At 63.1% G+C, this 25,939-nt stretch overlaps 2 protein-coding genes across 35 annotated transcripts; both read left to right on the forward strand.

Moving 5' to 3' along the window:
* Positions 1 to 2,433: 2,433 nt before the first annotated feature.
* LOC127465127 (zinc finger and BTB domain-containing protein 9-like) lies at positions 2,434 to 9,138 on the forward strand. 34 transcript variants are annotated; one of them, XM_051775625.1, is made up of 5 exons: positions 2,434 to 2,479; positions 5,475 to 5,592; positions 5,713 to 8,071; positions 8,261 to 8,545; positions 8,698 to 9,138. In XM_051775625.1, the coding sequence occupies exon 3, from the start codon at positions 5,761 to 5,763 to the stop codon at positions 7,834 to 7,836; it is 2,076 nt and encodes a 691-aa protein (XP_051631585.1). In that variant the 5' UTR covers positions 2,434 to 2,479; positions 5,475 to 5,592; positions 5,713 to 5,760; the 3' UTR covers positions 7,837 to 8,071; positions 8,261 to 8,545; positions 8,698 to 9,138. The 34 variants fall into 34 exon arrangements, with proteins under 34 accessions (XP_051631585.1, XP_051631587.1, XP_051631563.1 ...); XM_051775603.1 differs by lacking the exon at positions 2,434 to 2,479 and adding an exon at positions 4,890 to 5,036 and having other exon boundaries at positions 5,475 to 8,090; positions 8,299 to 8,393; positions 8,489 to 8,545; XM_051775604.1 differs by lacking the exon at positions 2,434 to 2,479 and adding an exon at positions 4,890 to 5,036 and having other exon boundaries at positions 5,475 to 8,071; positions 8,698 to 8,817; positions 8,869 to 9,138.
* A 521-nt stretch (positions 9,139 to 9,659) lies between these two features.
* On the forward strand, positions 9,660 to 20,393 carry LOC127465129 (cingulin-like). The gene is made up of 14 exons (XM_051775628.1): positions 9,660 to 9,727; positions 10,678 to 10,734; positions 10,865 to 11,004; positions 11,395 to 11,719; positions 12,483 to 12,542; positions 13,549 to 13,653; positions 15,243 to 15,302; positions 16,420 to 16,493; positions 17,022 to 17,134; positions 17,975 to 18,035; positions 18,770 to 18,800; positions 18,900 to 18,942; positions 19,405 to 19,478; positions 19,812 to 20,393. Exons 2-14 carry the CDS (start codon positions 10,684 to 10,686, stop codon positions 19,869 to 19,871), a joined length of 1,197 nt encoding a protein of 398 aa, XP_051631588.1. The 5' UTR covers positions 9,660 to 9,727; positions 10,678 to 10,683; the 3' UTR covers positions 19,872 to 20,393.
* Positions 20,394 to 25,939: the final 5,546 nt, after the last annotated feature.

A 25,939-nucleotide genomic window follows, 5' to 3' on the forward strand; every position in this document is an offset into this window, starting at 1 on the left:
CCAGGGAAAAACCCAAATCCAGGGGAAAACCTAAATCCCGGGAAAAACCCCAAATCCAGGGAAATCCCCAAAATTCTGGGAAATCCCCAAAATTCAGGGAAACCCCCAAAATTCGAGAAAATCCCATCCTGGGACGCCCAAAATCCGGGACCCCCAAATCCCGGGAAACCTCAAAATCCCGGGAAAAACCCCAAATCCGGGACCCCAAAATCCAGGGAAACCCCCAAAATCCAGGGAAAGCCCCAAAATTCAGGGAAATCCCCAAAATTCGGGAAAATCCCATAATGGGACCTCCAAAATCCCGGGAAAAACCCAAATCCGGGACCCCAAAATTCTGGGACCCCCCCAAAATCCCGGGAAACCCCAAAATCCCGGGAAAAACCCAAATCCAGGGAAAAACCCAAATCCGGGACCCCAAAATTCTGGGAAACCTCAAAATCCCGGAAAAAACCCAAATCCGGGACCCCAAAAGCTGGGACCCCCCAAATCCCGGGAAACCCCAAAATCCGGGAAAAACCCAAATTCAGGGAAAAACCCCAAATCCAGGGAAATCCCCAAAATTCTGGGAAATCCCCAAAATTCAGGGAAACCCCCAAAATTCAGGAAAACCCCATCCTGGGACCCCCAAAATCCAGGACCTCCAAATCCGGGACCCCCAAAATCCAGGGAAAAACCCAAATCCAGGGGGAAACCTAAATTCAGGGAAAAACCCCAAATCCAGGGAAATCCCCAAAATTCTGGGAAACCCCCAAAATTCAGGAAAACCCCATCCTGGGACCCCCAAAATCCGGGACCCCCAAAATCCAGGGAAAAACCCAAATCCGGGACCCCAAAATTCAGGGAAAGCTCAAAATCCTCGGGACCCTCCCCCGGGACCCCCCAAAATCCTCCCGGGATCCCCCAAATTGGGACCCTCAAGACCCCCCCCCCAGGGACCCCCCGCCCAAAAATTCCCCCAAATCCCATCCAGGACCCCCCAAAACCCACCCAGGACCTCCCGGGATCCCCCAAATCCCACCCAGGACCCCCCAAAGTCCCCCCAAATCCCACCCAGGACCCCCCAGGACACCCCAAATCCCACCCAGGACCCCCCCGAACCCCTCAAGACCCCCCGGGACGCCCCAAAACCTCCCCCGGGCCCCCCAAATCCCACCCAGGCCCTGAATTTGGGGGGGAAGCGGCAAATTGGGGGCCCCCCATTGGGTCCTCCGAGCCGCCAGGGGGCGCCCTGCGCAGAGATGGGGGGGACTGGGAGGAGTCCCAGTTCCTCCCAGTATGTCCCAGTGTGTCCCAGTGTGTCCCAGTATGTCCCAGTTCCTCCCAGTATGTCCCAGTATGTCCCAGTGTGTCCCAGTGTGTCCCAGTTCCTCCCAGTATGTCCCAGTATGCCCCAGTATGTCCCAGTATGCCCCAGTATGTCCCAGTTCCTCCCAGTATGTCCCAGTATGTCCCAGTATGTCCCAGTGTGTCCCAGTGTGTCCCAGTATGTCCCAGTGTGTCCCAGTATGCCCCAGTATGTCCCAGTGTGTCCCAGTATGTCCCAGTTCCTCCCAGTATGTCCCAGTATGTCCCAGTATGTCCCAGTGTGTCCCAGTGTGTCCCAGTATGTCCCAGTTCCTCCCAGTATGTCCCAGTGGCTCCCAGTATGTCCCAGTATGTCCCAGTATGTCCCAGTGGCTCCCAGTATGTCCCAGTATGTCCCAGTGTGTCCCAGTATGCCCCAGTATGTCCCAGTATGTCCCAGTATGTCCCAGTATGTCCCAGTGTGTCCCAGTATGCCCCAGTATGTCCCAGTTCCTCCCAGTATGTCCCAGTGTGTCCCAGTATGTCCCAGTATGTCCCAGTGTGTCCCAGTGCGTCCCAGTGTGTCCCAGTATGTCCCAGTGCGTCCCAGTATGTCCCAGTATGTCCCAGTATGTCCCAGTGTGTCCCAGTATGTCCCAGTTCCTCCCAGTATGTCCCAGTGGCTCCCAGTATGTCCCAGTATGTCCCAGTATGTCCCAGTATGTCCCAGTGTGTCCCAGTGTATCCCAGTATGTCCCAGTATGTCCCAGTGTGTCCCAGTATGTCCCAGTTCCTCCCAGTATGTCCCAGTGGCTCCCAGTATGTCCCAGTATGTCCCAGTATGTCCCAGTGTGTCCCAGTATGTCCCAGTTCCTCCCAGTATGTCCCAGTGGCTCCCAGTATGTCCCAGTGTGTCCCAGTATGTCCCAGTATGTCCCAGTGTGTCCCAGTATGTCCCAGTGTGTCCCAGTATGTCCCAGTTCCTCCCAGTGTGTCCCAGTATGTCCCAGTATGTCCCAGTATGTCCCAGTTCCTCCCAGTATGTCCCAGTATGTCCCAGTACCCCCATACTGGGCTATACTGGGAGGGGGGAACAGAAGGCGGGGAGGGGGCGTGGCTTTGTGGGTGACGTCACTCCCGGAAGGGACGGGGTCTTTCCCCGGATGTGACGTCACCGCTCGGAGCGGGACCGGGGGTGAGCGGGGGGGGGGCCCGGGGGGGGATTTGGGGGGTCCTGGAAGGTCCTGGGGGGGATTTGGGGGGTCCCGGGTGGGATTTGGGGGGTCCTGGAAGGTCCTGGGGGGGATTTGGGGGGTCCTGGAAGGTCCTGGGGGGGATTTGGGGGGTCCTGGAAGGTCCTGGGGGGGATTTGGGGGGTCCTGGGTGGGATTTGGGGGGTCCTGGAAGGTCCTGGGTGGGATTTGGGGGGTCCTGGAAGGTCCTGGGTGGGATTTGGGGGGTCCTGGAAGGTCCTGGGTGGGATTTGGGGAGTCCTGGAAGGTCCTGGGTGGGATTTGGGGGGTCCTGGCTGGGATTTGGGGGGTCCTGGAAGGTCCTGGGTGGGATTTGGGGGGTCCTGGAAGGTCCTGGGTGGGATTTGGGGGGTCCTGGCTGGGATTTGGGGGGTCCTGGAAGGTCTGGGGGGGATTTGGGGGGTCCTGGGTGGGATTTGGGGGGTCCTGGAAGGTTCTGGGTGGGATTTGGGGGGTCCTGGAAGGTCCTGGCTGGGATTTGGGGGGTCCTGGAAGGTCCTGGGGGGGATTTGGGGGGTCCTGGAAGGTTCCGGGTGGGATTTGGGGGGTCCTGGAAGGTTCCGGGTGGGATTTGGGGAGTCCTGGGTGGGATTTGGGGGGTCCTGGAAGGTCCTGGGGGGGATTTGGGGGGTCCTGGAAGGTCCTGGGGGGGATTTGGGGGGTCCTGGGTGGGATTTGGGGGGTCCTGGAAGGTCCTGGGTGGGATTTGGGGGGTCCTGGAAGGTCCTGGGGGGGATTTGGGGGGTCCCGGGTGGGATTTGGGGGGTCCTGGAAGGTCCTGGGGGGGATTTGGGGGGTCCTGGAAGGTCCTGGGGGGGATTTGGGGGGTCCCGGGTGGGATTTGGGGGGTCCTGGAAGGTCCTGGGGGGGATTTGGGGGGTCCTGGAAGGTCCTGGGGGGGATTTGGGGGGTCCTGGAAGGTCCTGGGGGGGATTTGGGGGGTCCTGGGTGGGATTTGGGAGGTCCTGGAAGGTCCTGGGTGGGATTTGGGGGGTCCTGGAAGGTCCTGGGGGGGATTTGGGGGGTCCTGGAAGGTCCTGGGTGGGATTTGGGGGGTCCTGGAAGGTCCTGGGTGGGATTTGGGGGGTCCTGGCTGGGATTTGGGGGGTCCTGGAAGGTCTGGGGGGGATTTGGGGGGTCCTGGGTGGGATTTGGGGGGTCCTGGAAGGTCCTGGGTGGGATTTGGGGGGTCCTGGAAGGTCCTGGCTGGGATTTGGGGGGTCCTGGAAGGTCCTGGGGGGGATTTGGGGGGTCCTGGAAGGTTCCGGGTGGGATTTGGGGGGTCCTGGAAGGTTCCGGGTGGGATTTGGGGGGTCCTGGAAGGTTCTGGGTGGGATTTGGGGGGTTCTGGAAGGTCTTGGGTGGGATATGGGGGGTCCTGGGTGGGATTTGGGGGGTCCAGGGGGCGGTCGGGGGGTCCTGTAGGGTCCTGGGTGGGGTTTGGGGGGCTTGGGGGGGGTTGGGGAGTCCGGGGGGGTCCTGGGTGGGATCTGGGGGGTCCTGGAAGGTCTGGGGGGGATTTGGGGGGTCCTGGTGGGATTTGGGGGGTCCTGGAAGGTCCTGGGGGGGATTTGGGGGTCCGTGGGGGGTTTGGGGGATCCTGGAGGGTCCTGGTGGGGTTTGGAGGGTCCTGGTGGGGGTTTGGGGGGTCCAGGGTGGTGGTTGGGGGGTCCTGGAGGGTCCCAGGGTGGTCCTGGAGGGGTTTGGGGGATCCTGGAGGGGTTTAGGGGGTCCGAGGGGGTTCTGGGTGGGATTTGGGGGGTCCTGGAGGTTCCTGGGGGGATTTGGGGGGTCCTGGGTGGGATTTGGGGGGTCCTGGAAGGTCCCGGGGTGGGATTTGGGGGGTCCTGGAAGGTCCTGGGGGGGATTTGGGGGGTCCTGGGTGGGATTTGGGGGGTCCTGGAGGGTCCTGGGTGGGATTTGAGGGATCCCAGAGGGTCCTGGGTGGGTCCTGGAAGGGTCAGTGGGCACCCAAAGGGGCAACTGGGCACCTAAAGGGGCAAGTGGGCACCAAAGGGTCAACAGGTCAAGCCAGGAGTCAAGAGGTCAATCCAGGGGGTCAACCAGGCACCCAAGGGGGCAAGTGGGCACCAAAGGGATCAACTGGTCAACCCAAGGGTCAACTGGGCACCCAAGGGTCAAGTGGGCACCCAAGGAGGCAACTGGGCACCCAAGGGTCAACTGGGCACCCAAGGGTCAACTGGGCACCCAAGGGTCAAGTGGGCACCCAAGGAGGCAACTGGGCATCCGAGGGGGCAGCTGGGCATCCAAGGGTAAACTAGGCACCCAAGGGGGCAACTGGTCAAGCCAAGGGTCAGCTGGGCACCCAAGGTCAACTGGGCACCCAAAGGGGCAAGTGGGCACCAAAGGGTCAACAGGTCAACCCATGAGTCAAGAGGTCAATCCAGGGGGTCAACCAGGCACCCAAGGGGGCAAGTGGGCACCAAAGGGATCAACTGGTCAACCCAAGGGTCAACTGGTCAACCTAAGGGTCAAGTGGTCAAGCCACGGGGTCAACTGGTCAACCCAAGGGTCAAGTGGTCAATCTAGGGGTCAGTAGGACGTTTATTGGGCAACAGGTCAATCCAAGGGGTCAACTGGTCAACCAAGGGGGCAACTGGGCACCCAAGGAGGCAACTGGGCATCCAAGGGGGCAATTGGTGAAGCCAAGGGTCAACTGGGCACCCAAGGGGGCAACTGGTCAAACCAAGGGTCAGCTGGGCACCCAAGGAGGCAACTGGGCATCCAAGGGGGCAAGTGGGCACCAAAGGGTCAACAGGTCAACCCATGAGTCAAGAGGTCAATCCAGGGGTCAGCTGGGCACCTGAGGGGCAAGTGGGCACCCAAGGGATCAACTGGTCAATCTATGGGTCAACTGGTCAACCCAAGGGTCAAGTGGTCAATCTAGGGGTCAGTAGGACATTTATTGGGCAACAGGTCAATCCAAGGGGTCAACTGGTCAACCCAAGGGTCAACTGGTCAACCCAGGAGTCAACCGGGCACCCAAGGAGGCAACTGGTCAACCCAAGGGTCAACTGGTCAACCCAGGAGTCAACCGGGCACCCAAGGGGGCAACTGGTCAACCCAAGGGTCAACTGGTCAACCCAGGAGTCAACCGGGCACCCAAGGGGGCAACTGGTCAACCCAAGGGTCAACTGGTCAACCCAGGAGTCAGCCGGGCACCCGCGGGGTCAGCTGGCGCCGGGCGCGTCCCCGCGGGCGGATGGCGCCGGGCCGGGTGCAGATCTCGTTCCCGCGGCACGCGGCCGCCCTGCTGGACTCGCTCAACCGCCTGCGCCTGGAGGGGAAGTTCTGCGACGTCTCCGTCCACGTGGGCGGCCGCGTCTTCCCCGCCCACAAGAGCGTCCTGGCGGCCGCCTCGCCCTTCTTCCACGACAAGCTGCTGCTGCAGGCCGGGGGGCGGCTGGCGCTGCCGCCCGCCATCGACGCCGGCGCCTTCGAGGGGCTCCTGCAGCTCATCTACGGCGGCCGCCTGACGGTGGCGGCGGAGGCGCTGCCGGGGCACCTGCTGGTGGCCAGCGGGCTCCAGATGTGGCACGTGGTGGATCGCTGCTCCCAGGTCCTGCGCCAGGTGGAGGGCGGGGGGGCTTCGCTGCCGTGGGGCGGCCGCGGTGGGGAGGGGACCGTCCGTGGGCGTGAAGGGTCTTCGTCGTCGCCGTCGCCGTCACGGACCGCCCGCGGCCACAAAGGGTCTTCGCCGACGTCGGCGCGCGCCAGCCGTGGCCACGAAGGGTCTTCCTGGTCATCATCACCATCACAGACTGTCCATGGTCATGAGAGGTCTTCACCGCCATCGTCACGCGTCAACCGTGGCCACGAAGGGTCTTTGTCGCCGTCGTCGCCGTCGCGCGTCAACCGTGGCCATGAAGGGTCTTCATCGTCATCGTTGTCCATCAGCCGTGGCCACGAAGGGTCTTCCTGGTCGTCGTCGCCGTCACGGACCATCCCCGGTCACGAAGGGTCTTCCTGGTCATGGGCTGCCCCCGGTGGAGACGCCTCCAGCCACGCTCTCGAGGGGTCGGTCCGTCGTCTCGAGGGGTCTCCTGGTGTCACCCGTGGCGGGGACGGGGCTTCCTCGGTGGCCTCGTGGACCGTCCGCGGTCGGGACGTGTCGCCGCGCGTCGGCCGCGGCCGCGGCGGCTCCTCCCGCGTCAAGCGCGGCGGCGAAGGGCCGTCCTCCTCTTCCTCCTTCTCCTCCTCCTCGTGGACCGGCCGCGGTGGGGAGGGGAGCGCCCGCGGGGGGGCTGGGACCGTCCATGGTGGCGATGGGACCATCCTTGAGGGAAACGGGACCGTCCGCGGCGGAGTTGGGATCGTGTGTGGTGGCGACGGGATCGTCCAGGATGGAGTTGGGATCGTCCAGGATGGAGCTGGGATCATCCAGGATGGAGTTGGGACTGTCTATGACAGAGTTGGGACCATCCACGGTGGAGTTGGGACTGTCTATGACGGAGTTGGGATCGTCCAGGATGAAGATGGGACCATCCACAATGGAGTTGGGATCGTCCACGGTGGAGATGGGACCGCCCATGATGGAGTTGGGATCGTCCATGATGGAGTTGGGATCGTCCATGATGGAGATGGGATCATCCACGACGGAGACGCCTCCACCCGCGCCCCCTATGGCCCTTCCTCCTCCTCCTCCTCCTCGTGGGCCACCCCGGCGGCCGAGGCGGATCCCCCCCGGCCCCGCGTGGAGGAGGCCGAGGAGCACAAGGCGCCGTCTCCGGGCCCCGCCGGGGAGATCCTGCAGATCTGCCTCAAGGAGGACGAGGAGGACGACGAAGACCCGCCCGACGCCTCGTCCATCAAGCGAGAGCCGCCCGACGCCGATGACGCCGCCGTTGGCCAACCCAACCGGCTGGGCGCGGCGCTCCTCCGGCCGCCCGGCGGCTGGACGCCGGTGGACCTGCACGGCAACGAGCTGCCGGGGCGCGGCCGCGGCCTCCACGCCCCGGTGAAGCTGGGCCCGGCGCCGGCCGACGGGAAGCGCTTCGGCTGCGCCTGCGGGAAGCGCTTCGCCGTCCGGCCCAAGCGCGACCGGCACATCCTGCTGACGCTGAGCCTGCGGCCCTTCGCCTGCGGCGCCTGCCACAAGCGCTTCAAGCTCAAGCACCACCTCACCGAGCACATGAAGACCCACGACGGCGCCCGCGGCGCCTGCCAGGGCTGCGGCCGGACCTTCCGCCTCCGCTCCGGCCTCGCCAAGCACCGCCCGCTCTGCCCGGCGGCCGCCGCGGCCCCGCGGTGGCCGGGGGGGTGCTGGGACTGGGACTGAGCCCAGTTCAACCAGTATGGACCAGTTCAGGGCACTGGGACCGGTTTGGCACCGCCCGCTCTGCCCGGCGGCCGCACGGTGGCCGGGGGGGCGCTGGGACTGGGACTGAGCCCAGTATGGACCAGTTTGGGGCACTGGGACCAGTTTGGCACCGCCCGCTCTGCCCGGCGGCCGTGCAACGGCCGGGGGGGTGCTGGGACTGGGACTGAGCCCAGTATGGACCAGTATGGAACTGGTGTGGGGTGCTGGGACCAGTTTAATGACTGGGGACCAGTTTTAGGATCTGGGACCAGTTCAGGGCTCTGGTCCCAGTTCGGGGCTCTGGTCCCAGTTCAGGGCTCTGGTCCCAGTTCAGCCCAGTCTGGCAGCAGCCGGGAGGGTGCTGGGACTGGGACTGAGCCCAGTATGGACTAGTATGGAGCAGGTGTGGGGTGCTGGGACCAGTTCGGAGCCCTGTTTAAGGATCTGGAACCAGTTTTAGGATCTGGAACCAGTTTTAGGATCTGGGACTAGTTTGGGGCTCTGGTCCCAGTTCAGGGCTCTGGTCCCAGTTCAAGGTTCTGGTCCCAGTTTCAGGCTCTGGTCCCAGTTCAGGGCTCTGGTCCCAGTTTAAGGTTCTGGTCCCAGTTCAAGGTTCTGGTCCCAGTTCAAGGTTCTGGTCCCAGTTTAAGGTTCTGGTCCCAGTTTAAGGTTCTGGTCCCAGTTTAAGGTTCTGGTCCCAGTTCAGAGCTCTGATCCCAGTTCAGGGCTCTGGTCCCAGTTCAACCTTCTGGTCCCAGTTCAGGGCTCTGGTCCCAGTTCAGGGCTCTGGTCCCAGTTCAGGGCTCTGATCCCAGTTCAACCTTCTGGTCCCAGTTCAAGGTTCTGGTCCCAGTTCAGGGCTCTGGTCCCAGTTTAAGGCTCTGGTCCCAGTTTAAGGTTCTGGTCCCAGTTTAAGGCTCTGGTCCCAGTTCAGGGCTCTGGTCCCAGTTCAGGGCTCTGGTCCCAGTTCAGCCCCATTACTGGTTTGGGGTCGCTCCCAGTTCCCCCCAGTTCCCAGTTCAGCCCCGTTACTGGTTTGGGGTCGCTCCCAGTTCCCCCCAGTTCCCAGTTCAGCCCCGTTACTGGTTTGGTCCCGGTTCCCAATTCAGCCAATCAGCGCCCGCGCAGCTCAGCGCAGCAGCCAATGGCAGCGCGGCGGGGGCGGGACAAGCGTTGCCATGGGAGCGCGCGGGCCTGGTCGCCATGACAACGAGCCCCGCTGGGTCCTGGAGCCGCCCGCTGTCACCTCTGAGCCAATCAGCGCTCGAGAACCGCAGCGCAGCAGCCAATGACGGCGCGGCGGGGGCGGGACAAGCGTTGCCGTAGGGACGGGCCTGGGCGGTTGCCACGGCAACGGGCGCCCCACGCGGAAAAACGGGCAAAAAGAGTAAAAATGTGTGAAATAAAAACGTTTTCTCGGCGGGATTGAGGAGAACCGGTGACAAAGCGGGACGGGATGGGGGGGGCGGCGCCTCTGGGGTGTCGTGGGGGGAGTTTGGGGTCACCCGGAACCCCCCTGGGGACAACGGGACCCACTTGGGGGGGTCGGGGGGGGCTTTGGGGACCCCCCTCACCCCTCCAGGCCCCGCCCCCGAGCTCTGATTGGTCCATCCCCACCGAGGGGGCGGGGCCATCCCCTCACTCTCGGCACCGCCCGCCGCCCCCAAGTCGCGGCCTCCCATTGGCTGGCGGGGAGGCGGGACTTGGGCAGCGCCGCCGCTGGTTGGTCAGAGCGCTGGAGAGGGGCGGGGCTTTGGCAGGTCCCCCGGGCGCTGATTGGCTGCGCCGCGCGCGCGGGAGAGCGGCGGGAGAGGCGCCTTCCCGGCGTGCACCGCGCGGGGAACTGGGAGCGACTGGGGGGGGCTGGGAGGTAACTGGGAACGACTGGGAGCGACTGGGGGGGACTGGGAGGTAACTGGGAACGACTGGGAGCGACTGGGGGGGACTGGGAGGTAACTGGGAACGACTGGGAGGGAACTGGGAGCGACTGGGAGGGAACTGGGAGCGACTGGGAGCGACTGGGGGGGACTGGGAGGTAACTGGGAACGACTGGGAGGGACTGGGATGTAACTGGGAACGACTGGGAGCAACTGGGAACGTGGGGAGGGGGAACTGGGAGCGACTGGGAGCAACTGGGAGGGACTGGGAGCGTGGAGAAGGGAACTGGGAGGTACTGGGAGCGACTGGGAGGGACTGGGAGGTAACTGGGAAGGTGAGGAGGGGGAACTGGGATTAACTGGGAGGGACTGGGAGCAACTGGGAGGGACTGGGAACGTGGAGAAGGTAACTGGGAGGTACTGGGAGGAACTGGGAGGGACTGGGAACGTGAGGAGGGGAACTGGGATTAACTGGGAGGTAACTGGGAGGGACTGGGATGGTGGGGAGGGGAACTGGGAGCAACTGGGAGTGGTGATGGGGTTACTGGGAGTTACTGGGATGGGGGATGGAGGTTACTGGGGGTTACTGGGAGTGGGGATAGGGGTTACTGGGAGTTACTGGGAGTGGGGAAAAGGGATACTGGGAGTTACTGGGACTGGGGATTGGGGTACTGGGAGTTACTGGGAGGTACTGGGACAGGTCATAGGGGTTACTGGGAGTTACTGGGAGGTACTGGGACAGGTCATAGGGGTTACTGGGACTTACTGGGAGGTACTGGGACAGGTCATAGGGGTTACTGGGGCTTACTGGGGGGTACTGGGACAGGTCATAGGGGTTACTGGGACTTACTGGGGGGTACGGGGACAGGAACAGGGTTACTGGGACTGGGGACAGGGTATACTGGTCCATACTGGTTCTTACTGGGAATTTCCCCCCCCTCAGGTGACGATGGCCCAGCAGCGCCCGGACCCCCGGGGCCCTCCCAGTGCTCCCAGTAACGCAGTTCACCCAGTTACCCCCTCCCAGTAACTCCCAGTTTAACCAGTTACCCCCTCCCAGTAACACCCAGTTTAACCAGTTACCCCCTCCCAGTAACTCCCAGTTCACCCAGTTGGCTCCTCCCAGTAATGCCCAGTTCACCCAGTTACCCCCTCCCAGTAACTCCCAGTTTAACCAGTTGCCCCCTCCCAGTAACTCCCAGTTTAACCAGTTGCCCCCTCCCAGTCTGGGGGGTCTCGTCCCCCCCTCCCACTTCATGCTCCGCCCCAGGTGAGGGCTCCCAGTGCTCCCAGTAACCTCCCAGTTACCTCCCAGTTCCCTCCCAGTTACCTCCCAGTGCTCCCAGTAACCCCCTTATGGCTCCCAGTGCTCCCAGTTACCTCCCAGTTACCTCCCAGTAACCTCCCAGTTACCTCCCAGTAACCTCCCAGTTACCTCCCAGTAACCTCCCAGTGACCTCCCAGTGCTCCCAGTAACCTCCCAGTGACCTCCCAGTGCTCCCAGTTACCTCCCAGTGACCTCCCAGTGCTCCCAGTTACCTCCGAGTTCCCTCCCAGTGACCTCCCAGTGCTCCCAGTGACCTCCCAGTTCCCTCCCAGTGCTCCCAGTTACCCCCCAGTTCCCTCCCAGTGCTTCCAGTAACCCCAGTGCCCTTTACAGGTCCCTGGGGGCGGAGCTTGAGGCCGAGAAGAGGCGGGGCCAAGCCTTGGAGGCGGAGCTTGAAGCAGAAAGGGGGCGGAGCAAAGCCCTGGGGGCGGAGCTGGAAGCTGAAAGGGGGCGTGTCCAAGCGCTGGGGGCGGAGCTTGAGGCAGAGAAGGGGCGGGGCCAAGCCTTGGAGGCGGAGCTTGAGGCCCTGAGGGGGCGTGTCCAGGCTCTGGAGGCGGAGCTTGCAGCAGAGAAGGGGCGGGACCGAGCCCTGGGGGCGGAGCTTGAGTCCAGGAAGGGGCGGGGCCAAGACAAGGGGGTGGAGCCGCCCTCGGAGGAGGTGAGTGATCCCAGTGCTCCCAGTGCTCCCAGTTACCTCCCAGTTCCCTCCCAGTAACCCCCCAGTTACCTCCCAGTGCTCCCAGTTACCCCCCAGTTACCTCCCAGTAACCTCCCAGTAACCTCCCAGTGCTCCCAGTTACCTCCCAGTAACCTCCCAGTAACCTCCCAGTGCTCCCAGTTACCTCCCAGTTCCCTCCCAGTGCTCCCAGTTACCTCCCAGTTACCTCCCAGTGCTCCCAGTTACCTCCCAGTAACCCCCCAGTGCTCCCAGTTAATTCCCAGTGCTACCAGTACCCTCCCAGTGCTCCCAGTTCCCTCCCAGTAACCTCCCAGTAACCTCCCAATTACCTCCCAGTGCTCCCAGTATCCCCCCAGTGCTCCCAGTTCCCTCCCAGTTCCCTCCCAGTAACCTCCCAGTGCTCCCATTTCCCTCCCAGTTCCCTCCCAGTAACCTCCCAGTGCTCCCAGTTCCCTCCCAGTAACCTCCCAGTTCCCTCCCAGTGCTCCCAGTTACCTCCCAGTTACCTCCCAGTGCTCCCAGTTACCTCCCAGTAACCCCCCAGTGCTCCCAGTTACCTCCCAGTAACCCCCCAGTAACCTCCCAGTGCTCCCATTTCCCTCCCAGTTCCCTCCCAGTAACCTCCCAGTGCTCCCAGTTCCCTCCCAGTTCCCTCCCAGTTCCTCCCAGTTCCCTCCCAGTGCTCCCAGTAACCTCCCAGTTCCCTCCCAGTGCTCCCAGTTACCTCCCAGTTCCCCCCCAGGTGCAGCTCCGGGCCCGGCTCAGCGCCCTGGGACAGATCCTGAGCCTGCAGGAGCCACAGGTGGGGACACCTGGGACACCTGGGGGGGACACCTGGGACAGGGGACACACCTGGGACACCTGGGACACACCTGGGACACCTGGGACACACCTGGGGACACCTGGGACACACCTGGATACACCTGGACACACCTGGGACACACCTGGGACACACCTGGGACACACCTGGGGACACCTGGGACACACCTGGGACACACCTGGGACACACCTGGGACACACCTGGGACACACCTGGGACAGCTGGGGACACCTGGGGGGGACACAGCTGGGGGGGACACACCTGGGGACAACTGGGACAGCTGGGGACATCTGGGACACATCTGGGGACACCTGGGGACACAGCTGGGACACACCTGGGATAGACCTGGACACACCTGGGGGCACCTGGGACACCTGGGACACACCTGGGGACACCTGGGACAGCTGGGGACACACCTGGGGGACACCTGGGGGACACCTGGGACACCTGGGCACACCTGGATACACCTGGGACAGGGGGACACACCTGGGAGGACACACCTGGGGACACCTGGGACACACCTGGGGACACACCTGGGACACACCTGGGGGTGACACACCTGGGACACACCTGGGACACACCTGGGGGTGACACACCTGGGACACACCTGGGACACACCTGGGATAGGGGGACACACCTGGGGACACCTGGGGGGGACAGGGAACCCGTGGACAGGTGACAGGGACACCTGGGGACACACCTGGGGGTGACAGGGACACCTGGGGGGGGGAAATTTGGAGGTCCCCAGGTGTGTTTTGGGGTATCCCAGGTGAGTTTTGGGGGGTCCCAGGTGTGTTTTGGGGGGTCCCAGGTGAGTTTTGGGGGTCTCAGGTGTATTTTGGGGGTCTCAGGTGAGTTTTGGGGGTCTCAGGTGTATTTTGGGGGGTCTCAGGTGAGTTTTGGGGTCTCAGGTGTATTTTGGGGGTCTCAGGTGAGTTTTGGGGTCTCAGGTGAGTTTTGGGGGGTCTCAGGTGTGTCTTTGCCCCCAGCAGGCCCCGCCCCCCGCCCAGGTGAGGCGCTGGCGGCAGAAGGTGTTCGAGCTGCTGGTGCAGGTGAGGACCCAGGAGGGAACTGAGGAGGAGCTGCGGGAACAGGTGAGGGCACACCTGGACAGGTGAGACCCCCCCCCAGACACACCTGGACAGGTGAGACCCCCCCAGACACACCTGGACAGGTGAGACCCTCCCACACACACCTGGACAGGTGAGACACCCCCCCACACACCTGGACAGGTGAGACCCCCCAGACACACCTGGACAGGTGAGACCCCCCCAGACACACCTGGACAGGTGAGACCCCCCCAGACACACACCTGGACAGGTGAGACCCCCCCCAAGACACACACCTGGACAGGTGAGACCCCCCCAGACACACCTGGGCAGGTGAGACCCTCCCACATACACCTGGACAGGTGAGACCCCCCCCCAGACACACCTGGACAGGTGAGACCCCCCCAGACACACACCTGGACAGGTGAGACCCCCCCAGACACACCTGGACAGGTGAGACCCTCCCACACACACACCTGGACAGGTGAGACCCCCCCAGACACACACCTGGACAGGTGAGACCCTCACACACACACACCTGGACAGGTGAGACCCCCACACACCTGGACAGGTGAGACCCCCCCACACACACACCTGGACAGGTGAGACCCCCCCAGACACACCTGGACAGGTGAGACCCTCCAGACACACCTGGGCAGGTGAGACCCCCCCAGACACACCTGGGCAGGTGAGACCCTCCCCAGACACACCTGGACAGGTGAGACCCCCACACACACACCTGGGCAGGTGAGACCCTCCCACACACACACCTGGACAGGTGAGACCCCCACACACCGGGACAGGTGAGACCCCCCCACACACACACCTGGACAGGTGAGACCCTCCCAGACACACCTGGGCAGGTGAGACCCCCCAGGTGAGACCCTCCCAGACACACCTGGGCAGGTGAGACCCTCCAGACACACCTGGACAGGTGAGACCCCCCAGGTGAGACCCCCACACACCTGGACAGGTGAGACCCCCCAGGTGAGACCCCCACACACCTGGGCAGGTGAGACCCCCCAGGTGAGACCCTCCCAGACACACCTGGACAGGTGAGACCCTCCAGACACACCTGGACAGGTGAGACCCCCCCAGACACACCTGGACAGGTGAGACCCCCACACACACCTGGGCAGGTGAGACCCTCCCAGACACACCTGGACAGGTGAGACCCCCCCAGACACACACCTGGGCAGGTGAGACCCCCCCCAGACACACCTGGGCAGGTGAGACCCCCCCACACATACCTGGACAGGTGAGACCCCCACACATCTGGACAGGTGAGACCCCCCAGACACACCTGGACAGGTGAGACCCTCCCAGACACACCTGGGCAGGTGAGACCCCCACACACCTGTGGGGGGTCACCTGTGTCCCTTTGGGGGGCTCTGGGGGTCACTTGGGGTCACCTGTCCCAGGTGAGGTCCCTGGGGGTCACCTGAGGGTCACTTGGGGTCACCTGTCCCAGGTGAGGTCCCTGGGGGTCACCTGGGGGTCACCTGTGTGTCACCTGTCCCAGGTGAGGTCCCTGGGGGTCACCTGGGGGTCACCTGTGTGTCACCTGTCCCAGGTGAGGTCCCTGGGGGTCACCTGGGGTCACCTGGGGGTCACCTGTGTGTCACCTGTCCCAGGTGGCCGCCAGGAGCCGACAGGTGACGAGTCTGGAGCTGCGGCTGTGCCAGGAGGGACAGGTGAGGGGACACCTGGGACAGGTGAGGGGACACACCTGGGACACACCTGGGACAGGGGAGGGGACACCTGGGGACACCTGGGACAGGTGAGGGGACACCTGGGGACACACCTGGGACAGGGGAGGGGACACACCTGGGGACACCTGGGACAGGTGAGGGGGCACACCTGGGGACACCTGGGACAGGTGAGGGGGCACACCTGGGGACACCTGGGACAGGGGAGGGGACACCTGGGGGACATTGGGGACACCTGGGACAGGTGAAGAGACACCTGGGACACACCTGGGACAGGTGAGGGGACACCTGGGGACATTGGGGACACCTGGGGACACTGGGGACACCTGGGACAGGTGAGGGGACACCTGGGGACATTGGGGACACACCTGGGGACATTGGGGACACACCTGAGACAGGTGAGGGGACACACCTGGGGACATTGGGGACACACCTGGGGACACACCTGGGGACACACCTGGGACAGGTGAGGGGACACACCTGGGGACATTTGGGGCCATTTAGGAACAGTTTGGTGCCTTTTGGGGCCATTTTGTGCCATTTTGGGGTAATTTGGGACCATTTTGGGACCATTTGGGGCCATTTGGTGCCATTTTGGGCCATTTTGGGGTAATTTGGTGCCATTTGGGGCCATTTGGGGCCATTTTGGGTCATTTTGGGGTAATTTGGTGCCATTTGGGGCCATTTGGGGCCATTTTGGGTCATTTTGGGGTAATTTGGTGCCATTTGGGGCCATTTTGGGTCATTTTGGGCCATTTTGGTGCCATTTTGGTGCCATTTGGGGCCATTTTGGTGCCATTTGGGGCCATTTTGGGGCCATTTTGGGACCATTTTGGGGCCATTTTGGGACCATTTGGTGCCATTTTGGGACCATTTGGGGCCATTTTGGGGCCATTTTGTGGCCATTTGGGGCCATTTGGGGCCATTTTGGGACCATTTGGGGCCATTTTGGTGCCATTTGGGGCCATTTTGGTGCCATTTGGGGCCATTTGGTGCCATTTGGGGCCATTTGGGGCCATTTTGGGGCCGTTTGGGGTAATTTGGGGCCATTTGGGGTCATTTTGGGGCCATTTGGGGCCGTTTTGGGGCCGTTTGTCCCCAGGAGGTTTCCCGGCAGCGGCTCCGGGCGGAAGCGGCCGAGGAGAAACTGCGGGAACTGGGAACGGCCCTGGGCAGGTACTGGGAGCACTGGGAGGGACTGGGAGCAAACTGGGAGGGACTGGGATGGACTGGGAGGGACTGGGATGAACTGAGAGGGACTGGGATGAACTGGGAGGGACTGGGATGGACTGGGGTGGACTGGGATGAACTGAGAGGGACTGGGATGAACTGGGAGGGACTGGGATGGCACTGGGATGGACTGGGATGGAACTGGGATGAACTGGGATGGACTGGGATGAACTGGGATGGCACTGGGAGGTACTGGGATGAACTGGGATGAACTGTGATGGCACTGGGATGTACTGGGAGGGAACTGGGATGAACTGGGAGGGACTGGGATGGCACTGGGATAGCACTGGGATGGACTGGGATGTACTGGGAGGTACTGGGATGAACTGGGATGGCATTGGGATGAACTGGGATGAACTGGGGTGGACTGGGAGGCAGTGGGATGGACTGGGATGAACTGGGATGGCACTGGGACGAACTGGGACATACTGGGATGAACTGGGATGAACTGGTCCCCGTCCCTGTCCCCCCCAGGCTGTCGGGGTCGGTGGGCGTGGCCCTGGCCCAGGTGACAAAGGTGACAGAGGCCACCCGGGCCTTGGGGACACTGAGCTCCCGCCTGGGCAGGGCGGGGCAGCGGCTCAGCGGTGAGGGGACACCTGGGGACACCTGGGGACACCTTTGGGAACACCTTTGGGGGGGATTGGAGACACCTGGGGACACCTGGGGGACAGTTTGGGGGCGGTTGGGGACAGTTTGGGGGGGTTGGGGACACCCTGGGGACAGTTTGGGGGGGTTGGGGACACCTGGGGACACCTTTGGGGACACCTGGGGACACCTGGGGACACCTCTGGGGGGGGTTGGGGACACCTTTGGGGGGGATTGGAGACACCTGGGGACACCTTGGGGGGGTTGGGGACAGTTTGGGGGCACCTGGGGACACCTGGGGACACTTTGGGGGGGGTTGGGGACACCTTGGGGACAGTTTGGGGACACCTGGGGACAGTTGGGGGGGGTTGGGGACACCGTGGGGACAGTTTAGGGGGGGTTGGGGACACCTGGGGACAGTTTGGGGACACCTTTGGGATAGTTGGGGACAGTTTGGGAGGGGTTGGGGACAGTTTGGGGACAGTTTGGGGACACCTTTGGGATAGTTGGGGACACCTAGGGGGAGTTGGGGACATTTATGGGGACACTTGGGGAGAGTTTGGGACACACTGGGGACATTCATGGGACAGGTGGGGGCACTTTGGGGACACCTTGGGGGTGTTGGGGACATTTGGGGACAGTTTGGGGACACCTTGGGGGGTTGGGGACAGTTTGGGGACAGTTTGGGGACATCTGGTGATACTTGGGGACACCTGGGGGAGTGTTGGGGACAGTTTGGGGACACTTGGGGACAATTTTGGGGGAGTTGGGGACAGTTTGGGGACATTTGGGGACAGTTTGGGGTTGTCCCCACGTGTCCCCCTGTCCCTTGTCCCCAGGGTTGGTGGCCCTGGGCCGGACACGGCGGCACCGGGACCCTGAGGGGACCTCGAGGGACAAGTGAGTGACACTGGGGGGACATTGGGGGGATTTGGGGGGACATTGGGGGGATTTGGGGGGACATTGGGGGGACATTGAGGGGACATTGGGGGACATTGGGGGGACATTGGGGGGACATTGGGGGGATTTGGGGGGACATTGGGGGGACATTGGGGGGACATTGGGGGGATTTGGGGGGACATTGGGGGATTTGGGGGGATTTGGGGACATTGGGGACATTGGGGGACATTGGGGGGACATTGGGGGGACATTGGGGGGATTTGGGGGGACATTGGGGGATTTGGGGGGATTTGGGGACATTGGGGACATTGGGGACATTGGGGGGACATTGGGGGGACATTGGGGACATTGGGGGACATTGGGGGGACATTGGGGGGACATTGGAGACATTGGGGACATTGGGGGGACATTGGGGGACATTGGGGGGACATTGGGGGGACATTGGGGACATTGGGGGACATTGGGGGGACATTGGGGGGACATTGGGGGGACATTGGGGACATTGGGGACATTGGGGGACATTGGGGGGACATTGGGGGGACATTGGGGGGACATTGGGGGACATTGGGGGGACATTGGGGACATTGGGGGACATTGGGGGGATTTGGGGACATTGGGGACATTGGGGGGATATTGGGGATATTGGAGGATATTGGGGGACATTGGGGGGACATTGGGGGGATTTGGGGACATTGGGGACACACTGAGGTGACCAGGCCATCCCCTGTCCCCAGGTCGGTGACCCCCGAGGTGACATCGCAGCAGGTGAGGGCGGGGGGGGGGGTTGGGGACACGGGGGGGGCACTTTGGGGACACGGGGGGTGGCCCCTGTCCCTGTGTCACCTCCGTGTCCCCCCCCCCCAGGTCACCCCAGCGAGGGACGGGACGGGGCCACCCCCCGGCAGAGGTGGGAGTGTCCCAAATGTCCCCAAATGTCCCCCCAATGTCCCCCAATGTCCCCCCAATGTCCCCAATGTCCCCCCAATGTCCCCCCAATGTCCCCAATGTCCCCCCAATGTCCCCAATGTCCCCCCAATGTCCCCCCAATGTCCCCAATGTCCCCCCAATGTCCCCAATGTCCCCCAATGTCCCCCCAATGTCCCCAATGTCCCCCCAATGTCCCCCCAATGTCCCCAATGTCCCCCCAATGTCCCCCAATGTCCCCCAATGTCCCCAATGTCCCCCAATGTCCCCCAATGTCCCCAAATCCCCCCCAATGTCCCCCCAATGTCCCCAATGTCCCCAAATCCCCCCCAATGTCCCCAATGTTCCCCCAATGTCCCCCCAATGTCCCCCCAATGTCCCCAATGTCCCCAATGTCCCCCAATGTCCCCCCAATGTCCCCCCAATGTCCCCACTGTCCCCTCAGTGGCTCTGGCCTCGTTGCTGTCCCACCTCCAGGCCGTTGGCTCCGCCCTCCTCGGAGACATCGGGGACCCTCAGGTGACACTGGGGGGGGGGTGGTGACATCACCGGGCTGGGCGGTGACGTCATCGGGGGGCGGTGACGTCGCTGGGGGCGGCGGTGACGTCATCGGGGAGCGGTGACGTCACAGGAGGCGGCGGTGACGTCACAGGAGCGATGACGTCACCGGGGGTGGCGGTGAGGTCATCAGGGAAGCGGTGACGTCATCAGAGAGCGATGACATCATCATGGAGGGGTGACGTCATTGGGGACATCGGTGACATCGTCGGGGACAGCGATGACGTCACTGGGGACAACAGTGACCCGCCCACGGGCCTGTGACGTCACAGGGGGCAGCGGTGACATCATCAGGGCCCGGTGACATCCTTGCGGACCCGTGACATCATCAGTGACGTCATCCAGGGCTTGTGACATCAGAGGGACGGCGGTGACGTCGCCAGAGAGCTGTGACGTCACCACAGAGCCGTGACGTCACTGGGGACACCCATGACGTCACTGGGGACACCCATGACGTCACCAGGGACGCTGATGACATCATCAAAGAGCGGTGATGTCACAGGGCCCTCAGTGAGGTCACGAGGCACCGGTGACGTCGTTGGGGACACCGATGACACCACAGGGCCACCGGTGACATCACTGGCAGCGATGACGTCATCAGGGACACCCGTGACATCATCAGAGAGCGGTGACGTCACAGGGCCACCGGTGACATCACCGGGGACACCGATGACATCATCGAAGAGCGGTGACCTCATCGGGGACGTCGGTGACGTCACTCAGGACGTGGTTTTAAGAAGGGAGGAGGAGTCAAGGAGGGGGTGGAGCCACCTCTGGCCCCGCCCCCCCAAATTTTTGGGGACCCCTCTCAAAAAAATTTGGGGGGTTTTGTCTCAAAAATTCCGAAATTTGGGGTGAAAAATGTTGATTTTTGTCGTTTTAAGAGGAGATTTATTTGGGGAGGAGGAGCAGGGGCGGGGCCAAGAGGGGGCGGAGCCACATCTGACCCCGCCCCAATTTTTGGGAACAACCCCCCCTTAATCCTTCCTAAAAAATTTTGGGGTTCCCGCCCCCCAAACCCCCCAAATTTTGGGTGGAAAATATTTATTTTGGTCATTTTAGAGAAGATTTATTAAAGGAGATTTATAGGGGGAGGGGTCTCAGAGGGGGCGGGGCCACACCTGACCACACCCCAAAATTTTGGGGACCCTTCCCAACCCCCTCACCCCAAAATTTTTGGGTCCCCCCCCCCCAAAACAACCCCAAAACACCAAATTTTGGGTCAAAAAATGTTTATTTTTGCTATTTTAGAGGCGGTTTTAAGGAGGGGGGGAGGGGTCAAGAAGGGGGCGGGGCCACACTGACCACGCCCCTCTAATTTTGGGAACCCCCTCCCAACCCCCCTTCGAAATATTTTGGGGTTTTTCCCCCCAAGACCCCCAAATTTCGGGTGGAAAATGTTTATTTTTGGAGTTTTAAAGGAGATTTAAGGGGGGGTGGGCGTGGCCTCGCTGGGCGTGGCCTCGCTGGGCGTGGCCCGGGGGTGGGCGTGGCCAAATTTGGGGGGGGGGGGGGAGGGGTCTCAGGGGGGGACGGCGTCGCCCACCCAGCGCAGGTACGGGGGGTTCCCCTGAGCCACCGGCACCGCCACCACCTCGGGCACCTCGTACGGGTGGTGGGACCTGGGGGGGGCACGGGGGGGTCAGGGGGGGACCCCGAAATCCGGGGGGACCCCCAAAAACCCCCCCAGACCCCCAAAACCCCCCCAAAATCCGGGGGGACCCCAAAATCCCCCCAGAACCCACAGGACACCCCAAACCCCTCAGGGTGACCCTGAACCCCCCCCTGAGCCCCTCAGGGTCATTGAAAGAGTGGTGGGACCTGGGGGGGCACGGGGGGGTCAGGAGGGGACCCCAAAATCAGGGGGGACCCCCAAAAACCCCCCCAAAATCTGGGGAGACCCCAAAATCACCCCAGACCCCCCAAAATTCATCAAACTCCCCCCAAATCCCCTCCAGGACCCCCCAAATCTCTCCCTGATCCCTCAGACTCCCCAAATCCCCTCAAATCCCCCCCTAAATCCCCCCCAACCCCCCAGGACCCCCCAAATCCTCCTCAAATCCTCCCCAACCACCCCCAGGACCCCTTAAATCTGTTTCTGACTCCCCAGGACCCCCAAAATCCTCTCAAATCCCCCCCAAATCCCCCTAAATCCCCCCCCAAATTCTCCCAAACCCCTCAAATCCCCCCAAGCCCCCCCACATCTCCCCAAAATCTCCCCAAATCCCCCTCAAATCCCCCCAAATCTCCCCCACGAACCCCCAAATCCCCCCCAAATCTCCAACTCCCCCCCACGAACCCCCAAATCCCTCCAAAACCTCCCCAAAATCCCCCCCAAATCCCCCAAATCCCCTTAAATCCCCCCCAATTCTCCCAAACCCCCTCAAATCCCCCCCAAATCTGTCTCTGACTCCACAGGACCCCCCAAATTCCCCTCAAATCATCCTCAAATCCCCCCAAGACCCCCCAAACCCCACTCAGATCCCCCCAAATCCCCTTAAATCCCCCCAATTCCCCCAAGCCCCCTCAAATCCTCCAAGCCCCCCAAATCCCCTCAAATCCCCCCAAATCTCCCCACGAACCCCCAAATCCCCCCCAAATCCCCTTAAATCCCCCCCAATTCCCCCAAACCCCCTCAAATCCCCCCCAAACCCCCTAAAATCCCCCCAAACCTCCTCAAATCCCCCTCAAATCCCCTCAAATCCCCCCAAATCCCCCTCAAATTCCCCCCAAACCCCTCAAATCCCCCCAAACCCCCTCAAATCCCCCCAAACCCCCCCAAATCCCCCCAAACCCCCCCCATCCCCACCGGATGAACTGGGCCAGCGCCGGGACTCGGGAGCTGCGGGTCTTGATCATCTGAGGGGACATTTGGGGGGACATTGGGGACATTTGGGGACACCCAGAGACACCCAGGGGACATTGAGGACACCTTGGGGACACCAAGGGGACCCTCAGGACACCCTGGGCCACCCTGGGGACACCCTGGGGACATTGGGGACATCCTGGGGACATTGGGGACACCCTGGGGACACCCTGGGGACACCCCAGAGACACCCTGGGGACATTGGGGACACCCTGGGGACCCTCAGGACACCCTGGGGACACCTTAGGGACACCTTGGGGACATTGGGACACCTTGGGGACATGCTGAGGACACCCTGAGGACCTTGGGGACATCCTGGGGACATTGGGACACCCTGGGGACCCTCAGGACATCTTGGGGACACCCTGGGGACACCTTGGGGACACCTTGGGGACATTGGGGACACCTGGGGACACCCTGAGGACACTCTGGGGACACTGGGAACAGCCTGGGGACATCTTGGGGACACCCCAGTGACACCCAGGGGACATTGAGGACACCTTGGGGACCCTCGGGACACCCTGGGGACACCTTGGGGACACCTTGGGGACATTGGGGACACCCCAGAGACACCCTGGGGACACCTTGGGGACACCTTGGGACCCTCAGGACACCCTGGGGACACTTTGGGGCCACTGGGGACACCCTGGGGACACCCTGGGGACACCTTGGGGACAACCTGGGGACACCTTGGGGACATTGGGGACACCCTGGGGACAACCTGGGGACACCTTGGGGACATTGAAAACACCCTGGGACACCAAGGGGACCTTGGGGACACTCTGGGGACACCAAGGAGACCTTGGGACACCCTGGGGACTCCCTGAGGACACTGGGGACTCCAAGGGGACCCTCAGGACACCCTGGGGACAGCTTGGGGACATCAGGAGGACCTTGGGGACACCCTGGGGACACCAAAGGGACCTTGGGACACCCTGGGACACCAAGGGGACCCTCAGGACACCCTGGGGACACTTTGGGGACACTGGGAACACCCTGGGGACACCCTGGGGACACCTTGGGGACCCTCAGGACACTCTGGGGACACTCTGGGGACCTTGGGGACACCAAGGGGACTTTGGGGACACCCTGGGGAAACCCTGGGGACACCCTGGGGACCTTGGGGACATTTGGGGCCACGTTGGTGGCCGCACTCACCAGCAGGACCTCCCTGTCCTCCTCCAGCTTCCCCTGCCACGTGTACCTGGCACAGGGGACACGGATGGCACCTCCGGTCACCCCCCCTGTCACCCCCCCTGTCACCCCCTGTCACCTCCTGTCACCCCCCTGTCACCCCCCCCGTCACCCCAATATCCCCCCTGTCACCTCCTGTCACCCCGTCACCCCAATGTCACCCCCTGTCACCCCCTGTCACCTCCTGTCACCTCCTGTCACCCCCTGTCACCCCCCCCGTCACCCAATATCCCTCTGTCACCTCCTGTCACCCCCCCTGTCACCTCCTGTCACCCTGTCACCCCAATGTCACCCCCTGTCACCCCCTGTCACCTCCTGTCACCTCCTGTCACCCCAATGGCCCCCCAATGTCCCCAATGTCCCCCAATGTCCCCAAACCCCCCCAATGTCCCCCCAATGTCCCCCCAATGTCCCCAATGTCCCCAATGTCCCCCAATGTCCCCCCAATGTCCCCCCAATGTCCCCCAATGTCCCCCCAATGTCCCCCAATGTCCCCAATGTCCCCAAATCCCCCCCAATGTCCCCAATGTCCCCCCAATGTCCCCAATGTCCCCCCAATGTCCCCCCAATGCCCCCAATGTCCCCCCAATGTCCCCCCAATGTCCCCCCAATGTCCCCCCAATGTCCCCAATGTCCCCAATGTCCCCCAATGTCCCCCCAATGTCCCCCCAATGTCCCCCCAATGTCCCCCAATGTCCCCCAATGTCCCCAATGTCCCCAAATCCCCCCCAATGTCCCCAATGTCCCCCAATGTCCCCAATGTCCCCCCAATGTCCCCCCAATGCCCCCCAATGTCCCCCCAATGTCCCCCCAATGCCCCCCAATGTCCCCCAATGTCCCCCAATGTCCCCCAATGTCCCCCCAATGTCCCCAATGTCCCCAATGCCCCCCAATGTCCCCCTGTCCCCCCAGTGTCCCCTGTCCCCACTCACACCGAGGTCACCCCGGGGACAATGTTCACACAGGCGGCCAACGTTGTGTCACCAGAGCCCTGGGGACAAAGGGACGGCGTCACCTCCCTGGGTCACCTCCCTCTGTCCCCCCCTGGTGACACCAGGACAATGCCACCCCCCGTGTCACCCCAGGTGTCCCCATTGTCACCCTCAGGTGATACGAGACAATGCCACCTCTCTTGTCACCTCTGTCCCCCCAGGTGACACCACCACCCAGTGCCACCCCCCCCGTGTCCTCATTGTCCCCCCAGGTGACACAAGGACAGTGCCACCCCTCGTGTCCCCCCCGTGTCCCCCAATGTCCCCCCAGGTGACACAGCCCAATGTCACCCCCTGTGTCCCCCAATGTCCCCCCCATGTCCCCATTGTCCCCCCAGGTGACACCAGCCCAGTGCCACCCCCCAATGTCCCCCCAGGTGACATAAGGACAGTGTCCCCCCCGTGTCCCCATTGTCCCCCCAGGTGACACAGCCAGTGCCATCCCCCGTGTCCCCCCCGTGTCCCCCCATTGTCCCCCCGTGTCCCCCCCGTGTCCCCCCATTGTCCCCCCCGTGTCCCCCCATGTCCCCCAGTGTCCCCCCCGTGTCCCCCCATGTCCCCCCAGTGTCCCCCCCATGTCCCCCCATGTCCCCAATGTCCCCCATTGTCCCCCCCGTGTCCCCCCAGTGTCCCCCCATGTCCCACCCGTGTCCCCCCATGTCCCCCCCGTGTCCCCCCCATTGTCCCCCGTGTCCCCCCGTGTCCCCCCCGTATCCCCCGTGACCCCCCATGTCCCCCCCGTGTCCCCCCCGTGTCCTCCGTGTCCCCCCCGTGTCCCCCCCATGTCCCCCCATGTCCCCCCATTGTCCCCCCGTGTCCCCCCATGTCCCCCCATTGTCCCCCCATGTCCCCCCCGTGTCCCCCCATGTCCCCCCCATGTCCCCCCCATGTCCCCCCAATGTCCCCAATGTCCCCCAATGTCCCCAATGTCCCCAATGTCCCCAATGTCCCCCCAATGTCCCCAATGTCCCCCCATTGTCCCCCCATGTCCCCCCATGTCCCCCCAGTGTCCCCCCGTGTCCCCCCATGTCCCCCCATGTCCCCCCTCAGTGTCCCCCCCGTGTCCCCCGTGTCCCCCCATGTCCCCCCATGTCCCCCCCCAGTGTCCCCCCCGTGTCCCCCCATGTCCCCCGTGTCCCCCATGTCCCCCCATGTCCCCAGTGTCCCCCCCCGTGTCCCCCCCCGTGTCCCCCCCCGTGTCCCCCCCCATGTCCCCCATGTCCTCAATGTCCCCCAATGCCCCCCCATGTCCCGGCCGTACCTGGCAATCTCCTTGGCCACGGTCTCGTTGGGGGCAGGTGACGAAGGCGGCCGAGACGCTGCTGGGGACGTACCCCGCTGTCCCCGCTGTCCCCGCTGTCCCCGCTGTC

The sequence above is a fragment of the Manacus candei genome, unplaced genomic scaffold, assembly GCF_025592945.1.
Source record: "Manacus candei isolate 608988 ecotype Guabito, Panama unplaced genomic scaffold, ASM2559294v1 h1tg000316l, whole genome shotgun sequence".
Classification (NCBI taxonomy): domain Eukaryota; kingdom Metazoa; phylum Chordata; class Aves; order Passeriformes; family Pipridae; genus Manacus; species Manacus candei.